The following is a 23,722-nucleotide window of genomic DNA, read 5'->3' on the forward strand; positions in this document are numbered from 1 at the left end:
TTAGCTCAGGATAGGAAAGAGTGGAGGTACGTATCCAACCAGTCTTAGGACTGAAGACCTTATGATGATGATGATAACGGATGATCAGCAAAAATCAGCATTGGCAGATTTGACGACGGAAAGGGAGACTTTTTCTTTGATTATTTACAAGTATTTAAAAGAATGTGCAAATAACCTTTAATCAACGATAATTCATTTAACACAAAAACTGAATTACCTTTCATCATCATCTGGTTGTTAATCCTAAGACTGATTGGACACGCACCTCCACTTCTTCCTATCCTGAGCTAATCTTCGCATTTCCCCAAAGCTAGAATAACCCACAACCTTAACTACTTGCGAACAGTAATCTAATGAAGGTCTACCTCTACTCCTCTTAACTCATATTTCTGCCTCTAATATCTCTCTGACTGGACCTTCATGCCTGAGAAGATGTCCTACCAACCTATTTCGCCTACCTCTTATTGACTTCCATGGAGTCCTCTGTTCTCCTATTCTTTCTAATACTTCTTCATTTCTAACGTTCTCCATCCACGGCATCCTTGTTATTCGCTTGTAACACCACATTTTTAACACTTCTTACCTTTTTTTTCCACCGCGCCCACCATCCATGTTTCGCACCCGTACAGCACCGCACTCCAAACATACATCTTTAACAAGATTGTGACTTCTTTTTACTGAAGACAACTCGACCCTGCATTATCCTCTGTTTTATATCCCTACTACTCTTTCCGTCCTGACTTATCTGACTTCCTAGATATCTAAAATCAGCCACTTCGGTATAACTTTTTATGGGGGGTGAGACCGCCACGAACTTTTTATGGTACAGTGGAGGGGGAGACCTCCTCTTTCGATCCCACCCACCTCTACCCCCTTCGGGGGTGGGGGCCATCATCTAGACATTTACCGCCACTTCTATTACTTGTATTATAAATTAAATAAAAATCTCCTTTTTGGTAAGCTGATTCTAAATTCCTAAGGTCTAGGGAAATTTCCTTAGGCCTGGCAACGATGGCCGAAAATCGAATGTGTTTTGGACTTCTCTCTCCTTCTTATTATTTGTACCAACCGACAAATGTAAGTTGCCATTCCAAAAAGCTTCGATCAAAATTTATAATTAATATTTGTAACATACTGTACGTACCTTGTGCTTTACCATAAGTTTTATATAAATTTGGCCAGTAAGTATTTGGTTGCCCTATACACAATTTTTCAATAACAAAATAATCAACAAAATTTGCACTCACGTATTATTTATTAAAAGAGTTCCGTGAATCCATCTTACACTGTTATTACTGTTATGAAGAAAGGGGTATCTGAACTGATTATTCCAATTACATATAGATAATATATTTATATTCTATTAATATAATCAACATTGCAGTTTATCACATCTGCTGCATGTCAATGTCGTCAACAACTTATTTTATTGTAAACTGAAAATAAGTTGCGAAACTGTATACATATTATATCTTCCTATTTCTTCCAAAAATCTTCTTGTTTCCAATGTCCAGGAATCTTCGCAATGGTATCACCAACCACAGGGTCTTTTATATGATGTTCGTGTTCCCGGCGTACGAAAATGTAATCTGTTGGTTTCTCACTTTTTTCCATTTTTGCTTCTTCTACTCCTAAAAAATATGTTATTATTTTAATTATAATACATAAATATTATCAGCAATATGTATGTAAGCTTGGGCTTTATCAACTCAAGTATAAAGATGGAAAATATGTTAAAACCTACTCATACACGTATACATTTCCTCAACGTGATATATGCCATTGATTGTATATAATCACTAGTACGTTCGGAAAAAGTGATAAATACTTGGATATTTATCAAATTAATCGGCTAATTTGTATTTTATATTACGATAAAAAACGGAAAGGCATGACTACAACAACACACACTTTGTTCGTGTTGTCTTTACCTACCGTAATATTGTAATCTTAAGTTAACCAAACTTAATGCCTTTATTTATGTAGATTACCGCATTAATAACTTTACTGTAATCATGTATTTATTTAAACAATTCTTCGATTACGGATTTAAATAAAATCACTATGCAATGTTACTGCTACTGGTCGGGAATCTCCCCCATTCAGCGAACTGTGGTGACCGTCAAGACCAAAGACACCACTTTTGATTCCAACCTCGAACTAATCACGTATTTGCTAACTTACATCCACGCTCATAACTTTATACCATCGAGCTTTCGTAGGTTGTGTACGCTCAACTTCTGTAACCCCCCCCCCAAATAAGTATAGTTTCAAAAAATAACTCATTGTCCTCTTTTCCGAACTGAAATTTTGTCTTTTGTGCATAAAAATGGAAGGCTGATATAAATAAAATGTCACCTCTCGTGGCTTAGTGGCAAGAGTACCTACTGGCGCGTAAAGCCAAATATACCGGGTTCGATTACCGACGAGGGTGTAACAGCAGCAAACGTTTTTCTCAATAACTTGAGGTAATCTGTTGTGGGATGAGATTAAGTTGATTTCACATTAATGTTTGATATTTACTAAAATATTAACCACTGCTTGAAAGTAGAAACTTTCTTAAAGTATTGATATTAAAGTTTACACTTCTAAATATTAAATATTTGTTTGTTGGTTGGTACACTTTCCATCATGTAGATTAGAACTCTTCTATTATTTTTTATCTCTAGAAAGAATTATAGCTTCTTTTATACTTTTTTTTTATTTACAAAACATAGATAGACTTTTCGTCAAATATGGAGTTAATAAAAATGGGAAATAATTTATTATCACTCCGAAAAAAATTGACTAATATAAAGTATATAGAAATGCTTCGAACAGATCGCCCTCTAGATCCTGTACCTCCCTGCTTCCCGTTAACATCATTTTCTGGAGAATTTCAATCCAAAATAGTGACAATCGCAGAATGGATCAGTATTGAAACTAATATTTTTATTAAATAAACGTTCTGGCATGTGCCGGGTCTTTGTTGGTAACCTTAAATAACTTTAAAAATGAGTAATTTCAAGGTACAGGCACTACTCTACATCGCCATCTAGTGACAACAATAGAAGGCGATATACTGCATGTACCTTGGTATTATTTCAACTAGTTTTTGCCGAACAGTTTCAGCTTGGTTAATGATTTATTGCAACTGCCTATAGAGTGCAGATGAGAAGTAATAAGTTCAAAATCTTTTAATAAATTACTGACCAGAAACTTAACTACGTGACTATTTACTTAAAACATGACATTCACTTACTCCAATCTTCTTTAATCAAATCGCAAGCCTTTTCGGCAATCATAATGATCGGTGCATTCGTATTTCCCGAAACAATTGTTGGCATAATGGATCCATCAGCTACCCTTATATTTTTCACCCCTCGGACACGTAACCGTGGATCGACCACGGCTTCTCTGTCATTATCTGGACCCATTTTTGTGGTACCAACTGGATGGTAAATGGTAAATGTATAATGTTTGGCCTGACAAGCCCAATAATCGTCTGAGAGAAATTTGTGTTGTTTGCAGCCCGGAATCACCATGTCGTTGAATTGAGCATTAAGTCGTTTCATTGTGGGGGTATCTTTAAGAGCATATCCTATTTTAGCCCCTTCAACCTGGAAAAATAATCAAATATAAGATGAATGGTTATATTCGCATTCATCAGTAAATATACTGATAAGTACAAAAACTAATTACATACATACGTCATCATCATCATAGGGTCGTCAGTCCTAAAACTGGTTGGACACGTACCTCCACTCTTTCCTAGAACAACCCACATCCTTAACTATTTGTGAACAGTAATCTAACCTAGGTCTACCTCTACCCCTCCTAACTCCTTTTTCTGCCACTAATATGTCTCTGAATAGACCTTCATGCCTGAAAAGGTGTCCTACCAACCTATCTCGCCTATTTTTTATTAACTTACATAAAGTCCTCTGTTCTTCTATTCTTTCTAATACCTCTTCATTTCTAACCTTTTCTATCCTCGTTATCCTCATCATTCGCCTGTAACATCACATTTCGAAGGCTTCTAACCTTTTCTTTTCCGCCATACATACGTATATAAGATTTAAAATGAGTACTTTTTAGTAGGTACCTATATACTCCCAGAAGACTTCAAAAAAGGTCAAACTTTCCCAAACACTTTAGCGAAAAGGAATGCTTTAAATTCAGTTTCAATTTGATCAAATGAATAGGAAAAAATTGTGGAGTTTCTTCTTTATGAGAATTTTAACATTTTGAAATCATTTATATATAATTACCATCGAAAAGTAGATCTTTTAAATTTTAATTATGTTTTGTGTACATCTCCTTTGGACCATTGGTCTCAAAGTTTGACCAATTTGAATTTAGTATTATTTTTGTAAAAAGTAGGTGTCAGTTAGACCTAGATTAGATTACTGTTCGCAAATAGTTAAGGATGTGGGATGTTCTAGTTTTAAGGAAATGGAAAGATTAGCTCAGGATAGAAAGGAGGGGAGATGCGTGTCCAACCAGTCTTAAGACTGACGACCTTATGATGATGAGGTGTCAGTTTCATTTTTTGTACAAATATATTTTTACCATCACTTTCAAATCGTGAGGATCCGAGAAATAGTTGGGATAGATGAGGGGATGAGAATAAGGATTCTTGTCCTTTAATTTGATATATCCTTTACTGCGAGGCCTCAAAAGAAGTGGTAAAATACTGTACGAATCCCTGTAGATAATGTGTTCATGAACCGCTGCAAATACATCATCTCTGACACCAGTTGCTTTTTTGCTAAATATTCCACCATCCGTATTGTCAGCATAGGCAGCCAAGAACAATTGAATATCTGGATGGTCATCTACCTGACTTGTGTACTTTGTCTTTACGAAAGCCATTACCTGCATTAAAATTAAAGATTTAGCGCTAAGATTCCTGAATGTGCTTCCATAATTTGAATGGTAAGTAGAATTAGAAACAAACGGGCCGAATTAGAAAGATAAATACGAGAACTAGTCAATAACAGTAGTCTGCGTTTATAGTGATGTCTGTCAATTTTAACAACCTTTATGGTATTTTTGTAATTAGTAATTACTTTACCTCGCATTCTGGTAGCCAATATACTGGTCCTTCTTTATTTTGAGTAAAGTCATTCACCACTTCGGTAGTAAACACTTTAGGTAATATAAATCCACAAGTTTTGTTGTGAAATTCTTCGGGAGGATCATACAAGTAAGTGCATGCTCCCATCGCTATGTGATCTTGCATATTTTGACCAACCCCTGGTGAATCGACTATCACGTCTATACCAACCTCGTGAAGATGATCAGCAGGTCCCACCCCTGACAATAGCAGCAATTGCGGCGATTGTACAGAACCAGCAGTTAAAATAATTTCCTTATTAGCGTGGACTGTTCTTCTAGTACCGTATTTGTTGAAAACAACCTATTTAAAGAAATAAGAGCATCAGTTATAATCCTACGACCTAAATCATACAAAAGCTAAAGATTCGTATACTGAAAAGACCGTCTGTGTCACTAAACCAACCACGTAGTTAGATCTCAACTTTTTATAAAATATATAGATGATGTAACAACTTTTTTATAATTTATCTATATTATAGTCTTCTTTTTGTAATTTTTTTGTTGATGGGTGTTAACGTAATTGTTAAGAATAACAATTTAGGTACAAAAGTAACTTTTCTAAAGATCAAAAGTGACTACTGGGTAAATAACCACAATTTATACCTTAGGACATTAGTAATTATCAATTATTTGTACTTGGAACTTACACCGTGAGCTTCTTTAGTTTGTTCATTGATTAAAATCTTTTCGACCATTGAATGTAGACTGACGTGTAAATTTGGTCTGCCTCTCGCAGGACGAAGAAAGGCTTTCGCAGTACTACAACGTAATCCTTCCCTTAATGTTCCGTGGGATAATGTAAATCCAGTTTGTGTTTTGCCATTAACGTCTCGCGTTTTATAACCCAAATCTTGTCCTGCTTGCAAAAACCATTGTGCCATTGGAGAATGGTATCTGTATAAATTCCAAAAAAATGATAATAAGCAGAGTCTCACGTCTTTCTCAAAGGAATCGGAGCGCTCAAGTTAAAACTATTTTAATTAATTTACTTCAGGCTTTTTGATTGATTAGTTTTATCATCTTTGAACATGAAAAAATTTTAGAAAATCCTATCTCCTTGCTGATGCTTCATTTATGGAATGGTTACACATTACTATTTAGTCAGCATAAGTAAGTATTAAAACTTAAGAATTACTTTTAAAAAACTGTGGGCTCAACCGGGATTTGAACCCGGGACCTCTCGCACCCAAAGCGAGAATCATACCCCTAGACCATTGAGCCTCAGGTGTAGAAAGGTGTATTTTACAAAAAATTTCCAGAGCGTTCGATTCGAACAATGTAAATACTTATATAATTACCTAAAATGTTCTATCGTGAGATAACCATCGGTTCCGTGATATGGATCATTTCTATATTCTGAAATAGTCATATTTTCTGATTTTTTGAAATACGGTAAAACATCCTTGAAACCCCATCCAGGATTTCCCATCGATTCCCACTGATCGTAATCTCTTTTATTACCCCTTATATATAACATTGCGTTTAAAACACTACTACCACCCAGTACTTTCCCTCTAGGCCAATTGCATCGACCCTCTTTCATAGCTAAGCAGTAGTTTTCTCCAGGTTGACTTTTAAACTGCCAATCGAAGGGTGTAAGTTGGAGAGCAGGAAACAGTAAGGGCATATCCGTAACTAGTAAAAACAAATAAATTACTTTAATGCTAATGAGTTTCATCTTGCTTTACGAACAGGAGCAAGGTAATTTCTCATTAATTTATTACATGTTGGAACATTATTTGAATTTGGTTGATTTCATTTTTGGGATTTCTTACCGCCACGGTAATCACTAACATGGCGGCCTCTCGCAGCCATTCTGCTTCGAAATTTTAAATAAAGAAAATTTAAAACTTAGAAATACTTGAATAGAAATGAAACTTCTTGAGTCTCATGTTCTCTGTCCAATTTACAGCAGTAAAAAGATATTTTTATAAAAATCTTAATAACGACAAGTTAAGCGATTGAAAATCTCTTGCATAGTATGTGGAATGTCATTTGAAAAGTTCACTACCTAACAAGGAATTCAAGAATGTTTGTTTGGAAATTACACCAGTTGCTTTTTAAAAATTCCCGGTACCAATATACATAAAACACCGTAAATGATTATGAAATTAAGGACGTTTTATGTTGGTGGTCAAAAATTTTTAGATCTTATTTTATGTCATCAGACAGTCTGGGCAAATTGATGACCAAACTGAAGAAGCTCCTTCGTAGATTGTTTGGAGTATAATCAAAATGTGCCAAACATGCCATCCTCCAAGCCGAAAATATTAAAATGATTAAAGCAATTATTACCAGAAAAACAAAATAATGTTATTAATATTTCGTATAAATAAAACAAAAATGTTCATTTGTTTCCGAGAGTAATTTCTGGATCAAAATAAAATCAGACTAGTTTAATTTACCTGGCATTTCATCTGCTCCAGCTTCTAACAGTAACACTGTCCAATTGGCATTTTCACTTAGTCTGCTGGCAACTACCGCCCCTGCAGTACCACCCCCGACCACTATAAAATCGTATCTATCGTGAATTCTGGCGTTCGGAATATCAACTACCCTCCCGTTCTTATCTACAATATCCGGTCTTAGATTCATCAAAGCCGAATTAAGAAAAAAGAAAAATCCCAGACTTGGTCCCATAGTCAGCGACACTCTTGTTAAAGAGAACATGTTTAAATTATTTCCTGCAGTAGACATTTTTTTCTCTTTATCCTTTTAATTTTTGAAATTAATAAATTTCTATGCGACACACACGTTAATTACAGCGACTGAAATGGTATAACTTCTACTTGCACTTCGTTTTTACAAGACCAGCATTGAAATGTGATACATGGGAACAATTTCTGATGAGGTAAGGGGTTTTGTAAAGATTAAATATCATCTACATAATGTACGAAGACCTTTTTTAAATAAAGTCGTCGACTTTTGATCCAGTTAAACATAAGTATCAGAAAACATTTAAACAATACGTATATCAAGGATCGTCATAATAAATATTCCCTACAATTATTTATAAATTTATTTAATAGATAGCCTAAACGTATACATATATACATAGTCGTGATTAGTCATTCAGCACAATCCAATTGCATTCTTCTTCACGCATACAGTTTTGCTTATATCACAAGTACAAATTTTGCTATACTACATTTAATCAGTCTATATTTATACATCTATATTTACAGTTCTTCATTTTTGTTTTCTTTCAGAATAAATAATTTTCCTCTTAAAATTATCTGTGTAAAAATCAATAAATATTAGGTTCTTCATAATTAAACTCGTGGGTCATCTTCCTGGCTTCTGGGTTCCGTCGTGGTCCGAGTTGACTTCTCCTCAATGTTTCGCCGGCTGCTATTGTCAGCGTCTTCAGTGGTCTATTGTTGTGAGAGCTGATTGAAGATGATTCCGACTGTAGGAAATTAACCCTGACCATTGCAGAATTCAGGAACCAGAAAGAAGAAGTTGGACTTTGGCCATTATAGCTGACGAAATATCTTAAATTCCTGAACCCTTTCTTCGACGCCTCCTCGACGAATGAATCGAATTCAACCAAAACTCCTTTATCAAATCCGCTCCCTTTTCTCCGACCATAATTACTGGTGCATTTGTATTTCCACTTACCATAGTTGGCATAATTGACGCATCTATGACTCTTAATCCTTTTATACCATAAACTCTCAACTGAGGATCCACAACGGCTTCTTCATCCCAGTAAGGACCCATTTTACAAGTCCCGATAGGATGGTAAATGGTAACTGAATAATGTCTTATCATACATTCCCAATACGCATCTGAATACATTTCGTGGTGCATGCATTGAGGAAACACAACCATTTGGCTTCCGTATTTTTTAAAGGCAGGTGTGGTACTTAAGGCCACTCCTATTTTCACCCCTTCTATGAGGGTCTTCATATCGAAATCGTCAGAAAAGTAATTAGGATAAATTAATGGATAGTCGAGTGGATTTCTGCTGCGAAGTTTAATAACTCCTCTACTTCTTGGTCTGAGAAGAACAGGGATGACACTCCAAACATCCTTGCTATTGATTGGGTCGAATATAACCTTGTAGAAAGCTTCCTTGAGTCCATGAGCTTTCTTTAATTGAGCTCCTCCATCGGAATTAGTCGATCCAGAGATGAAATGAAATTCTATGTCAGGAAAGTCATCAGAGGCATTCGCATATTTGGTGTTGACAAAAGCAAGTCCTTCCACTCCTCCCATAATAGTCAATGGACCTCCTCCAAGTATCGCATAATCCATAACAGAGCTGACTGAATATATTCTCGAAAGGGTGATCGACACCGGTTGGTTGCACATAAACGTGAGACCACCAAGACCTATGTGATCTTGAAGGTTGTGACCGACTCGTAGATTTTGAATTAGTGGAATTTTAAGATTGATGAGATCCTCTTTTGGGCCGACTCCAGATAGCATTAGAATTTGTGGAGAGTTCACGGCTCCTGCTGATAGGATGACTTCTTTATTTGCCCTTATTCTGTGAACCATCCTGTCCCTGATAAATTCCACACCAAAGGCCACCTTTGTTGTTGGATCTATAAGCACTCTTGTGACATGGGCATTCATGGCAATATGAAGATTTTTCCGTAACCTGAACAAAAAGATTTAATAACATACCGCGAAGAATAATATTACTTATGTACGTATTATCAAGTTTTCTTTTCTTGATAAAAGTCATAATAGAGTAGAAAAATAAGCACCTGACAGGTCTTAAGAAGGCTTTGGACGTTGAACATCTGGATCCTCTCCTGATGGTTCCTTGAGCAACCATGAATCCTGTCTGATATTCACCGTTAATATCCCGGTTCATGTAACCCATTTGTTTGCCACCTTCTATGAAACTTTTTGCCAGTGGTGTATGATAAGGTGCTTCAGATACTGTGAGGTATCCACCTTCACCGTGGTAAAGTGTGCGAGCGAGATACGGATTCTGATTATCTTCGGATTTTTTGAAGTAGTAAAGAGCATCTCTGGAGCCCCAACCCGGATTTCCCATACCTTCCCAAATGTCGTAATCTTTCTTGTTTCCTCTAACATACAACATGTAATTGAGAACCGATGATCCGCCCATTACTTTGCCTCTAGGCCAATTACATCTCTCGCCTTGCATGGCTAGATAAATGTTAAACATTTTGTTAGTTATTTCCAAGCAATATATATGTATAAAATAATTCGAAGTGGTCTGTATTCTGTCGAGACTGCCAGACGCGGATCGCGATTTCGATCTTTTTGGGTCTCATCAGCAGCCCGACAGAACACAGACCAACTTTTACCTGCTGTCTTAACAGTGCGTATTAGAAAATACCACAAATGGCGCGGTAAACGCCATCTGTAGTAGTAATATATATGTAATACGTTATGTGAAAATTAAGTACTAACCCAGACATGCGTCCTTTTGTGGTTCCGTTTTGTATTTCCAGTCAAGCTGGGATAATTGTAAATAGGCGGCCATGAGAGGTACGTCTGATATTTCCGTTTCATCGCCACCTGCTTCTAGTAGGAGAACGTTCCAGTTTTCGATTTCGCTAAGCCTGCTTGCTACTACCGCCCCTATTAAAACAACAAATTAACATAAAAATAGTTATATGGTTAAATCCATAACATAATGGTGAAAATTGGTAAAGAATTAAAGTAGATTCTACTGTTACATGATTGAAATTGATAACGAATACATAAAATGGTACATTTATTGTAGATTTCTACAAATGTTGGAATTTCCAAACAGCTTTTCTTCTATTTTTTATAAAAAGTAATGAGAAGATGTTTTAACAATATAATTCACATATTATGTAATTATTGTTCGTACCTGCTGATCCTGCTCCTACAACTATAAAGTCATATGATTCCAACAATTCATCTGTTTCCGTGTTTATCGGTCTCGCTTCTGGATCTATCAATTCGTATTGGTAGTAGGCTATGGCAGTTAACAAAAGAGGAATAAAAACCGCCAAATTTGACGCTGCAGTAGCTCCTAAACCCAGGCCTAGGCCCTGCAGGGGCGCCATTAGTGTACTCATTGCTGTAAAAACAAATAATAATTGAATTGGGAATACGGTCTCGACTCCATGTCTTCATAAGATACCTCATAAAGTCTATAATGTTAGATAAAAACGAAAAAATAGAAAACTCGGATATCGCCTTCGAATATTTTTTATAAAATAAAATGAACTGAAAGGTTGAATGTTAATTAACTCCATGTAATTTTGCAGTCTATTCAAGTAAAGTAAAAGGTCTACTCGATCTTCACCAGCTTGTATTATTTCTAGTGAAAAAACTAATTATTAAAATTATTACTATTATAGTTACTATATTTTGAAATGATCTTCGATAAACATATTTAAACAATATCTTCATCAAGGATCGTCATAATAAATATTCCCTACAATTATTTATAAATTTATTTAATAGATAGCCTAAACGTATACATATATACATAGTCGTGATTAGTCATTCAGCACAATCCAATTGCATTCTTCTTCACGCATACAGTTTTGCTTATATCACAAGTACAAATTTTGCTATACTACATTTAATCAGTCTATATTTATACATCTATATTTACAGTTCTTCATTTTTGTTTTCTTTCAGAATAAATAATTTTCCTCTTAAAATTATCTGTGTAAAAATCAATAAATATTAGGTTCTTCATAATTAAACTCGTGGGTCATCTTCCTGGCTTCTGGGTTCCGTCGTGGTCCGAGTTGACTTCTCCTCAATGTTTCGCCGGCTGCTATTGTCAGCGTCTTCAGTGGTCTATTGTTGTGAGAGCTGATTGAAGATGATTCCGACTGTAGGAAATTAACCCTGACCATTGCAGAATTCAGGAACCAGAAAGAAGAAGTTGGACTTTGGCCATTATAGCTGACGAAATATCTTAAATTCCTGAACCCTTTCTTCGACGCCTCCTCGACGAATGAATCGAATTCAACCAAAACTCCTTTATCAAATCCGCTCCCTTTTCTCCGACCATAATTACTGGTGCATTTGTATTTCCACTTACCATAGTTGGCATAATTGACGCATCTATGACTCTTAATCCTTTTATACCATAAACTCTCAACTGAGGATCCACAACGGCTTCTTCATCCCAGTAAGGACCCATTTTACAAGTCCCGATAGGATGGTAAATGGTAACTGAATAATGTCTTATCATACATTCCCAATACGCATCTGAATACATTTCGTGGTGCATGCATTGAGGAAACACAACCATTTGGCTTCCGTATTTTTTAAAGGCAGGTGTGGTACTTAAGGCCACTCCTATTTTCACCCCTTCTATGAGGGTCTTCATATCGAAATCGTCAGAAAAGTAATTAGGATAAATTAATGGATAGTCGAGTGGATTTCTGCTGCGAAGTTTAATAACTCCTCTACTTCTTGGTCTGAGAAGAACAGGGATGACACTCCAAACATCCTTGCTATTGATTGGGTCGAATATAACCTTGTAGAAAGCTTCCTTGAGTCCATGAGCTTTCTTTAATTNCAGTGACTAACCAAGTGTCGTGATATCAAATAATAAATAATAATTAGTACCCCTTTTTTTACACCTCCACAAACGAAAAATCTAATTAAAATTTAATACACGTGCTCACTTATCACTTTCTAATAGAGCAGACGTCGTCGACGTCGTCGTATGACGGTGGATTTCCGTTTTGATTTTGGTCTACGTGATGTATTGATCGAAGAATATATGGTAAATGAGAAATAATGTAACGATATTCCTTTCTTGTCGTTTAATGAACGTGTTATTACACAGGGGCAGAAAAAGGCAAGATCGAAGTCAATTTGACATAAGTCGTTCTTGCTCAAGTGGCGTCAATGCAGTAGTTGCATTATTCTTGCGTTTTTCTTGCACAGGTGTTACTTATTGTTACATACTGATCGAACTTATTGTCAGTCACTCGGAGAATGATACATACGTGTCTGAAACTAATTTCTTATTTCCTTTTTAGCAGTTTCTAGAGGGTTCTAAAACTATTCGCTAGTAGATAAATAATAGAAATCAATTTATGGTGTCTGTGTACATCTGATGGTACCAGCAAAAAGATTGGCTTTATGTCTGTAGCCAAAAAAATAAAAAAAGGACAAAAAACATTAATAGATTTTGAGAGTTTTGGTTTGAAGTTTTAGTTACATTTTTGCCTAGAATTTTGACGATTATAACATACACATATCTACTTTTGTAAAATAAGATATTATGTATAATACCAGCTACAATCAGCTCGCTTCTCTGAGCATAACTCTTTTCAATACTTTAGAGATTGAATTTTTTAAAGTGTCGTAAGAGCTGTTTGAGTAATTATATCAAAGACCTTTAAGACTAAGGTTCAAGTAAATCTGGCCACAAACAAAAATGCTCCAACTGAGGTTTTCCACCTATTTTTACCTCCTTAGGAGTTGAATTTCGAAATATCCTTTCTTATTGCTTGTACATGTTGAACCTTTTTGCCGAATTCGCATGTTGGCCGAAACAAATAGGTACTCAGTTCGTAATATGATCAGTTTGCAATATCATCATAATAGGGTCGTCAGTCTTAAGACTAGTTGGACACGTTGCTCTACTCCTTCCTATCCTGAGCTAATCTTCTCATTTCCCTAAAACTAGAACAACCCACATCCTTAACTACTTGCGAACAGTAATCCAATAGGTCAACCTCTACCCCTCCTAACTCCCGTTTCTGCCTCTAATATGTCTTTGACTAGACCTTCATGCTTAAGAAGGTGTTCTACCAACCTATCTTGCCTATTTCTTATTGACTTCCATAGGGTCCTCTATTATCATATTTTTTCTAATACCTCTTCATTTCTAACCTTCTCTATCCACGGTATCCTCATCATTCTCCGGTAACACCACATTTCAAACGCTTCTAACCTTTTCTTTTCCGTCGCGCAGGTACAGCTAATGGCGCTTTCGAGAAAATGATAAATTGTAAAATTAGCGAAATGCTGCTAAGGTATATCCGGAATTTGAGCAACTCTGAATTGCTGAATCTGTTCTCGAAATGTCTAAATCACCTAAAATAGATTCCAAGATGGAACATGTTTTCGGTTACTACTCATTTGACTTTGATCATATATTGTAAACTGAGTATTCGGCATATGGATCTAATATATACATCATAAAGAATACCTGTGCAAACTTTCAGCTGTCTAGATCGAAGGGTTAGTGAGTTTCATTTTTTTTTTATATTTCGAATTTTGAAGATTCATTTGAATCCAGAATTGTATTTTGACTGATGTAGATAGACCTTTATAACCGACTTCCTTATATCATGCAACAAACGTATTTGGCTTTTAGGTGTTACTTGCCCTCCCCTGATTCGCTACCCTAAAATGAAAAACGGAATTCCACATGAAATCACCAATTGTTTTCATTATTCTGAAATGTTTTGAATTTGATTGGTTTGCTTTTAAAAGGGAAATCAATTGATGGCCTTGAGTATGGCCTTCACTTTGACTTTCAAGGTTAAGTTCAAATCATTTTGTTTTTAATGAGAGTATATATTCTGACGTCAGCGATGAAAAATATTCTAACCTCAGTAGGTAATGAAAAAAGCGGGAAATTTTGATTATCAGAAATAGGTATTGAAGCTGGTTTACCTTTAACTTTTTCATATTCTAAATGACGTAGAGTCAAAACCTAATCAGAAAAGCAAGACTCATTTTATACTCCGACAGAATAAACTAATTTTTATTTCTCCTAAGATGTATTTCAGTGCATATATGATGTAGTTGATTTTTCCCGTGTAACGTAGAAGTAATTCTAGTAATTCCTTTTAAGTACATATCCATCACATATGTATGCGCAAGTATCACTTGCTTTACGCTGTACATGATCTTTGCTTTCTTTACTTTCCCTTCCAATAACGCCAGAAAGTTTGCAGAAAAGATTATAGACTTTAGAGACGATAATAGAAGCATCATTCTATTTGAAAGACATATGTTGACTTTCATTTAAAGACATATAAACACAAAAAATGAAAATATGTAAGGCAACCAAACAACTACTTATTTCAGGTAGTCCAAATGAAAGTTATTATGCTCTTGTATTTTTTTCTAAATTATTTACGAACACAACACCATATTTACTTTTCTAAATGCCTTCTTCATTATGTCTAATAGATAATTTAATTAATTTTTAATGCATTTGCTAACTTATAATCTTTTTTGCAGACTTTTAAAAAGTTTTAGACAATATTTTTAAGTACATAAAAAAAATATTGTAACAAATAATGATCATTGTAGTAATTATTTCTACTATTTCTAGTTGTGAAGAAACACCACTGTATCACACATTCGTCAGTGTTTTTTTTTTTGAAAGAATGTATCTCACTCAAATGTCTTGTTTTTATGAGTTTATTAATATTTTTCAAATAAATGAAATTCGAGCAAAAACACATTTTAATTCGTCTCTGTAAAATTGAAGAGGGGTCCGAAATTTTTAAAGGAAAATGGGTTTCAATTTAATATAATAAAACTTTGTAAAAATGTCCTTTGAATCATCTTAATCCAAGTCCCAAGTGGCCACAAGCGCCAAACATTTGAAAAAATGTTCTTTGAATCATTCTGATTCTAGTCCCAAGTAACCACAAGTCCTAGACATGTGAAAAAGTATTCTTTGAATCATTCTAATCCAAGTCTCAAACATCTGAGTAAATTTTGTTTGAATTACACTTATCCAAGTCTCAGTGGCCACAGGTCTCAAACATCTGAGAAAATATGCTTTGAATCATCCTGATCCGAATCCTAAGTGGCCACAAGTCCCAATACATCCTGAGTTTTTGACTTACCGCCGTTCAAAGGCACCTAATCTATCTATCATTCTAGTGGAAGTTTTTGTGAGATGGGGAAAATTATTGATGTAGCTTACACATTTAAACCAGCGAATTTGATGGGAGCTATGACTGTTTCTTGAATTATTTGAATATCGTGCATCTACCTCAGAGATGATATCCATCAAAAAATCCGAATTTCACCCCTTTGTTTATTTTACTTTAGGGATAGAAAGCGTCCGCTAGGTGTCTTTTTATTAGATTTGTGTAATTGCTAATTGTTGTGTAATTAATTATAACATTCTGTCATTTTTACCATCAAAAACTGCGGGGTCTCTGCCATATAATCCAAACAATCAATACGTCATGAAAAAATAATTGCTGATGCTGATAGTGACGCCTTTAAAACACAATGGCAAATCGATACGAAACAATTGCCTTAACCCTAAAATTATCTGCATAATAAATTTGTAGGCATATGTATGCACCGTATACATATATAAAATCAAAGGTCTCGGCATTCTCAGGCAATAAAAAACAGTGCGGGACGATCGGTCAAACGGCTGATGCATGCGCGACTAAAACGTGCGTCATATGGATATGCATGTATTTTCATTGAATTTCTGCGCGAAATGTTCAAGTTCATAACGTCATACTTATATTATATTATTTCGATCCTCAACTTAGGTAATACTGCAAGATGTATGTAGAAAAATTCACGGTTTAGCTACTTTAAATCATTAATTTATTAAATATGATATCACTGGTCTGCAAAAACATTTTGTTTTTCTCTCATTGTTTTCATGCATGATAACATTATATTTGGTGCTCTAAACACGGAATTTAACATGCAAATAAATATAGCACATAGATTTTAAATATAATGCCTATTTAATTAAAAAACTAACAACAATTAAAAGAAAGTAAAAAAGACTACGGTCTAAGTTTTACAGAGAAAAATGCTAATTTTATAGTCGTAAGTGATAGAAATATCAGTATATTTATCTCATTATGCTAGTATAATTCAAGTTATTTTGTAGTTTTTGTTCTTTTCATCGTTTCCATCGAAGTTTTTCAGCGAATCGACCAACAAAAATCAGCAAGCATTGTTTATGACCAATTTCCATTGTAGCGTCTTTCAATATACATAATATCCTGATGAAACCTTTAATTATGCTCATCTGATACGTTACCGAGATTTTCCGGAAAGAAATCTAAATGCAAGTCCAAAAAAATGAATTTTGAGTGACATATTGCATCCTGAAGCTTTATAAGCAGAAAGTAGCTCTCGATTGATTTGTCGGTAGTTGTTAGCTTTTGTATTACCAAGAAAATTATGACACACGAAAGCCACTCAAGCTTTTTTTCGAATTGAAAATTGCGAACCTACAAAAATCTCTTCTTTCAATTTTGCGTCACTGATTCCAGGAAATTTTATTTTGAGATATTGAAATCCTTGTTCATAGCTTTCACAGTTTTTCACGAGTCCCAACTTTATATGTAGTGGTGGTAGAAAAATTTTGTCACTTGACACTAGTCTGTAGAATTCTTACAAGTACGCGGCATTTTATAAACTAAAATTGAATGGAATTTATTTAAAAAAAACATTTAAGTTTCTATTTTATTTTTATTATTTCTGTTCATAAAAAAAATAATAAACTACATATAAAGCACTTAAAAGTATATATATTTAATATAAATTTTGTGCAAAACTTACTAAAGAATTTGATATAGAACGTAAACAATTAAAAGACAAGTTTTAAACTAATTGTTGTAAAGTCACAGTGAATACTAAGCAGGCGTATATGTACCACCATAGAAATCACTATCGGCACTTTCCTTATTTCTCTTACAACTAGCAAAAACCTATTTCATATGTATATACATTGTTTAAATGTTAACGCATAAAACGAATTAAAAAAAAAAACTAAATTTATGATATTTTAGAAAAAAATTCATAACGAAAAATCTAGACGTGATAAAAAAAATTGGTCATCGGGAACAGATTCAGCGCATCAAAATCTTGATGATGATGAATATTTATGACAAAATTTTTTGGAGGAGGATTTTGTTGCAGACCAGTGTATTTATCGCGATCTAAATGGGCTCGTTTGTAATGCTATGTTTTTGATTCTATTTTAGATGCCTTAAATATTAAAATAGTAGGTGCAATTTTCATACAATTTTCGTAAATTTAAGTTTTCTTTTGGTTGCCATTAATTTAAAAATAAATACCTACCAAGTTTTTAATTGTACGACGTCTCACTGGGATTTTCTCTATAAAATGATCACTTTAATTGCACTCTGATAACTAATTTCACTTGCACTTCTGCAATCTTTAAATATTACGCGATTTCCCGTTTCCGGGCTTTTTAAATATTCATAGAATCACTTCCGCACCAGGAAAATTACTTTCAGTTAACATGAAAAATCTTTTACGTAAAGGATTATTATAATTATCCTTATAGACGTAATATTAGATGTCACTTCTTCAGCGTCTGACTTTCTGTGACTTATTTTCTCGTTCGCTGGCCGATAAGAATCTTCTGGATGGACTGACCGCGGCCTCCGAAGTTCAAGAACAACAACGATTTCCTAATCCTTCTCATTATAATTAGTCACCTGTGTATGTAGAGGAACGTACGGTGCAATGCGACGGTGGCCAAGTAGCGGCCACTTTCTTGAGCGCCGCTCCCTTATCATAACGACACGAATGTATGTTAACGGGTCCCCGTTTTTACAGCAGACCAAATCCAATCCTATCGTGCTTTCTAGCAAAAGACACCGTTAAAAATCAAGTGTCTTTCAATGGCAACGAAAGTAGTACATCGTTGGCGTTCCGACGGAATTTAAAGAACCACTTCAACGATTTATTATTATTGTGCCTACAAAACAATCGATTGTCTGTGATAAATTTTATTGCCTCAGACAATTTAAGCAGTAAATGACAAAAAACACTACGGGGGCATCAATGTCATGATTTTACTTCTTTCCCGCCTTCATTCCGTTCATCTCATCTCTATATCCCTTACGATCCCTGTAAGGAGGCTGAAGCAGGTCTTCATCTCTACCCTCCAGCCTTGCACCACAGTGTAAATCGAGAGATTATTGGTTAACTGCGATAAATTTTATTATCTCAGACAATTTATCCAGTAAATGGCAAAAAACACTTTTGGGAGGTCATCAGAGTCCTAGTCTTACTTCTTTTCTGCCTTCATTCCATTCATCCCATCTACATCTCCCCTACGATCCCTGTAAGGAAGCTGAAGAAGGTCTTTCTATCTACCCTCCAGCCTTGCACCACAGTGTAAATCGAGAGATTATTGGTTAACTGCGATAAATTTTATCATCTCAGACAATTTATCCAGTAAATGGCAAAAAACACTTTGAGGAGTCATCAATGTCATGATTTTACTTCTTTTCGGCCTTCATTTTGTCCATCTCGTTTTTATCTCCTCTAACTACCACACCTTGCCATGATTCCTGTAAAGAGGCCGAAAAAGACCTTTCTCTCTACCTTCAAGTCTTGCAGTACTGTGGAGATCGGACGTTATGGGTTAACTGCAATAAATGACTAAGAAACACCTTGGACGACCATCAAAGTTATGATTTTACTTCTTGTCTGCCTTCATTTCGTCCGTCTCACCTGTACTTCCCCAAACACCACCACCACCCACACATTTCCGTGATTCCTTTAAAGAAGACTGAAGAGCGCCCTATCCTGCTGCATTGCACTACAGTGTAGATTGGAACGTTATTAGTTAACTGCGACAATTTATGCAATAAATGACTAAAAAACACTTTGGGAGCCCATCAAAGTTATGATTTTGAGACATATTTTATCACCAGCTCTATTCAAAGAGAGTCTATCACAAAAATAAACATAATTAATTCACAATATTCTTGGGATTCTTGAGCATTTTTCGACTGTTAGTAGCTCAATTCCGTTGGGTTTAACCTGCCAAAATTGTTGCCAAAATTCAATTTTATTTTTTACGATTAGTTTACTTCAACATAAAAACAAGAAATCTTGGTCACACTAAATATGCACTTGCATAGTTGTTTAATTGGATAATTAATTATTTGAATTTGATTAATCTTTTGCGGATTTTCTAACGGGGGAGATAGTTGCCTTCTGTCAACTTTGGCAATATTCTTGGTTGCTTTTGAAGGTCTTCGTACTACGGAATCCTCAGTATGCAATTCCTACTCGAGTTTAATGATTAGTTTTTTTTTGTAGTACTTATTAATAATTAATAAGACGTAGGTTCGCAGACTCTTTCTAATTGTCTAAGATCAATCATATCGCGTGAGAAAAAATGTCGCGATTAACGTTTGTATTTGACATAAATACCTGACGGTTCAACAATTAATTGAGACCGTGCACATGGAACGTTGCACGTAAGCCGCAGTCTGTGAATGAAAAGTGAGGTAATTTTCGGCGAACGTGGCCTAAAGAAAGTCGAAAGTGTGATATAACAGTAAAACCTGGCGAAGAATCCTTCTTCTTATTGAAATAATTAATGAGGTCGTAATGTATACTTGTGTGTACAAGGTCTGTTCAAAAAGTATCGCGAATTTTGTGTTTCTTCACAAATTATTTATTTATTCATGAATATCTATTTTGTCATCTTCAAAGTAATTCCCACCTTCTAATCCTCGAAGCACTTGAAAAAATCATTTTTTGTGATCTTGTTCAAATCCTCCTTCGATGCCGTCTTCATCTCCTCAATCGTAGCGTAGCGTCGTCCTTTCATGGGCCTCTTTAGTTTGAGGAGCAAGAAAAGGCCACAGGGGGGCTGATCTGAGGAATACGATGACTGCGGCATTATTAGTGTGTTGTTTTTGGCCAAAAATTCGCCCACAAGCAACAATGTGTGAGCAGGGACGTTATCATGGTGCAAAAGCCAATTTTTGTTCTTCTACAATTCCGGGTGTTTCTGGCGGATTGCTTCGCACAAATTGGGCATAACTTGGAAGTAATATTCCTTATTGGCCGTTCTACCCTGTGGCAAGAACTCGTGATGCATCACTCCCCAGTAATCGGAGAAAATCGTAAGCAAAATCTTCACATTCGACCTAACTTGGCGCGCTTTTTTCGATCTTGGCTCGTGCGGCAGCTTCCATTTGGACGATAGAACTTCAGTTTCCACGTCATAACCATAAACCCATGATTCGTCACCAGTTGTGACCCTCTGGAGTAAATTTGGGTCGTCGCGGACAGAGTCCAACAGCTCCTTAGCTGTTGAGCAATTTTGGTACGTATTTCGAAGCAACCCTTTTCATGCTCAAATCATTGGTAAAAATCGAATGGCAGGAGCCAATCGATATGTTTAGGTTCTCAACAGTTTCTCTAACGGTGATTCGACAATTGGCTGATACTATTTTCTTCACTTCATCAATGTTTTCGTCTGTTGTTGACATGCTTGGGCGTCCGGCACGCTCTTCGTCGTTCACATCTTCTTTGCCCTCTGAGAACATTTTGTACCACCGATAAATGTTGCTTGGGTCCAAGGTAGCTTCACCATATGCCACAGTCAATATTCGTAATGCGTCGGCACACTTAATTTTGTTTTTCACCCAAAATTTGATGCAAATTCTTTGATCCATTTTTTGGAATAGGTAAAAATCAAAGACGAGCCAAAACAAGTGCAAGCAAAGCACATGTGAAAAAATAATTGAACATTCAGCATGATCGAACTTGTCGGTATAAGTGAGAGACATGAGTACCAACATACCGTCACAAAAAAATAGAAAATCGAATATACTTAGTTCCTGAACTACAACCCTATGACAAACACTATGAAATACAACAATTAGAAGCAAACATCTGGTACATGTTATTCCATTAAAGCTACCCATTTTATTATATTTAATTAACACCTCAGTAGTAATTAAGTACCATATAAATACCGAGATCTCGGAATGTACACGTTAGGGGAGCTATGTCATGCATCTAAAGTTCAGTATTTAAAAGTTTTACTGGAGTTGATATTTTTCTATATTGATTAATGATTTTATCTGTTCCAAACTTGCTAATTTTTTCATTCTTTTGTTACAGGAGGATGTTGTGGTTCGACGAAACGGGTAACGGTGGTAGGTGGCTGGGCATGGGCGTGGTGGCTGGTTACAGATGTCCAGCGGTTATCCTTGGAAGTTATGACTTTGAACCCTCAATGCGAAAGTGTGGAAACTGCACAAGGTGTTCCGTTAACTGTAACAGGTAATTGGATTTTGTCTAAACCTATTTAAATAAGCAGTAAATCGACCAAAATTCCACAAAACTTTCGGTTATTCAAGACTCGTTTCGATGCTTAAAAGACCATGTTCAGTTAGAGACTCAAATGAGGATGTATTATTTAATTAATTNATTCTCCGGTAACACCACATTTCAAACGCTTCTAACCTTTTCTTTTCCGTCGCGCAGGTACAGCTAATGGCGCTTTCGAGAAAATGATAAATTGTAAAATTAGCGAAATGCTGCTAAGGTATATCCGGAATTTGAGCAACTCTGAATTGCTGAATCTGTTCTCGAAATGTCTAAATCACCTAAAATAGATTCCAAGATGGAACATGTTTTCGGTTACTACTCATTTGACTTTGATCATATATTGTAAACTGAGTATTCGGCATATGGATCTAATATATACATCATAAAGAATACCTGTGCAAACTTTCAGCTGTCTAGATCGAAGGGTTAGTGAGTTTCATTTTTTTTTTATATTTCGAATTTTGAAGATTCATTTGAATCCAGATTTGTATTTTGACTGATGTAGATAGACGTTTATAACCGACTTCCTTATATCATGCAACAAACGTATTTGGCTTTTAGGTGTTACTTGCCCTCCCCTGATTCGCTACCCTAAAATGAAAAACGGAATTCCACATGAAATCACCAATTGTTTTCATTATTCTGAAATGTTTTGAATTTGATTGGTTTGCTTTTAAAAGGGAAATCAATTGATGGCCTTGAGTATGGCCTTCACTTTGACTTTCAAGGTTAAGTTCAAATCATTTTGTTTTTAATGAGAGTATATATTCTGACGTCAGCGATGAAAAATATTCTAACCTCAGTAGGTAATGAAAAAAGCGGGAAATTTTGATTATCAGAAATAGGTATTGAAGCTGGTTTACCTTTAACTTTTTCATATTCTAAATGACGTAGAGTCAAAACCTAATCAGAAAAGCAAGACTCATTTTATACTCCGACAGAATAAACTAATTTTTATTTCTCCTAAGATGTATTTCAGTGCATATATGATGTAGTTGATTTTTCCCGTGTAACGTAGAAGTAATTCTAGTAATTCCTTTTAAGTACATATCCATCACATATGTATGCGCAAGTATCACTTGCTTTACGCTGTACATGATCTTTGCTTTCTTTACTTTCCCTTCCAATAACGCCAGAAAGTTTGCAGAAAAGATTATAGACTTTAGAGACGATAATAGAAGCATCATTCTATTTGAAAGACATATGTTGACTTTCATTTAAAGACATATAAACACAAAAAATGAAAATATGTAAGGCAACCAAACAACTACTTATTTCAGGTAGTCCAAATGAAAGTTATTATGCTCTTGTATTTTTTTCTAAATTATTTACGAACACAACACCATATTTACTTTTCTAAATGCCTTCTTCATTATGTCTAATAGATAATTTAATTAATTTTTAATGCATTTGCTAACTTATAATCTTTTTTGCAGACTTTTAAAAAGTTTTAGACAATATTTTTAAGTACATAAAAAAAATATTGTAACAAATAATGATCATTGTAGTAATTATTTCTACTATTTCTAGTTGTGAAGAAACACCAACACATATCTACTTT

At 35.1% G+C, this 23,722-nt stretch overlaps 4 protein-coding genes and 1 non-coding gene across 9 annotated transcripts in view; 1 reads left to right on the forward strand and 4 right to left on the reverse strand.

Annotated features, from left to right (window-relative positions):
- Positions 1-1,281, reverse strand: part of LOC108737924 (glucose dehydrogenase [FAD, quinone]-like) — a 19,315-nt gene extending 18,034 nt beyond the window's left edge. The window contains exon 1 of the mRNA XM_025981867.1: positions 1,248-1,281. The gene's annotated coding sequence lies outside the window, so the exon portion shown is untranslated. The remainder of the gene's footprint in view (positions 1-1,247) is intronic.
- Positions 1-7,859, reverse strand: part of LOC108737926 (glucose dehydrogenase [FAD, quinone]-like) — a 9,394-nt gene extending 1,535 nt beyond the window's left edge. Inside the window, exons 1-8 of one of the 3 annotated variants that reach the window (XM_025981862.1) lie at positions 7,506-7,859; positions 6,399-6,735; positions 5,748-5,994; positions 5,057-5,401; positions 4,552-4,857; positions 3,242-3,599; positions 1,157-1,631; positions 1,083-1,098 (exon numbers count right to left, since the gene is read on the reverse strand). In XM_025981862.1, the coding sequence (XP_025837647.1) occupies positions 1,477-1,631; positions 3,242-3,599; positions 4,552-4,857; positions 5,057-5,401; positions 5,748-5,994; positions 6,399-6,735; positions 7,506-7,797 (2,040 nt within the window). In that variant the 5' untranslated portion in view covers positions 7,798-7,859 and the 3' untranslated portion in view covers positions 1,083-1,098; positions 1,157-1,476. Of the gene's footprint in view, positions 1-1,082; positions 1,099-1,156; positions 1,632-2,834; positions 2,977-3,241; positions 3,600-4,551; positions 4,858-5,056; positions 5,402-5,747; positions 5,995-6,398; positions 6,736-7,505 lie in introns of those variants that run through there. The other 2 variants (XM_025981863.1, XM_025981864.1) reach the window with 2 other exon arrangements.
- The window catches only part of LOC108737944 (flotillin-2), a 100,986-nt gene that overhangs the window by 43,525 nt on the left and 33,739 nt on the right, over positions 1-23,722 (forward strand). For all 3 annotated transcript variants that reach the window (XM_025981873.1, XM_025981874.1, XM_025981872.1), the window contains exon 2: positions 21,952-22,113. In XM_025981873.1, the coding sequence (XP_025837658.1) occupies positions 22,050-22,113 (64 nt within the window). In that variant the 5' untranslated portion in view covers positions 21,952-22,049. The remainder of the gene's footprint in view (positions 1-21,951; positions 22,114-23,722) is intronic.
- On the reverse strand, positions 6,250-6,321 carry Trnap-ugg. Its single transcript has one exon. It is a non-coding gene; the product is annotated as a tRNA-Pro (tRNA).
- On the reverse strand, positions 8,246-18,728 carry LOC112906847 (glucose dehydrogenase [FAD, quinone]). Its single transcript, XM_025981865.1, has 5 exons — positions 18,130-18,728; positions 10,925-11,137; positions 10,498-10,668; positions 9,819-10,230; positions 8,246-9,709 (listed from the first exon to the last, which is right to left on the reverse strand). Exons 2-5 carry the CDS (start codon positions 11,133-11,135, stop codon positions 8,596-8,598), a joined length of 1,908 nt encoding a protein of 635 aa, XP_025837650.1. The 5' UTR covers positions 11,136-11,137; positions 18,130-18,728; the 3' UTR covers positions 8,246-8,595.

Source organism: Agrilus planipennis, unplaced genomic scaffold (assembly GCF_000699045.2).
Source record: "Agrilus planipennis isolate EAB-ADULT unplaced genomic scaffold, Apla_2.0 scaffold120, whole genome shotgun sequence".
NCBI classification, from domain to species: Eukaryota; Metazoa; Arthropoda; class Insecta; order Coleoptera; family Buprestidae; genus Agrilus; species Agrilus planipennis.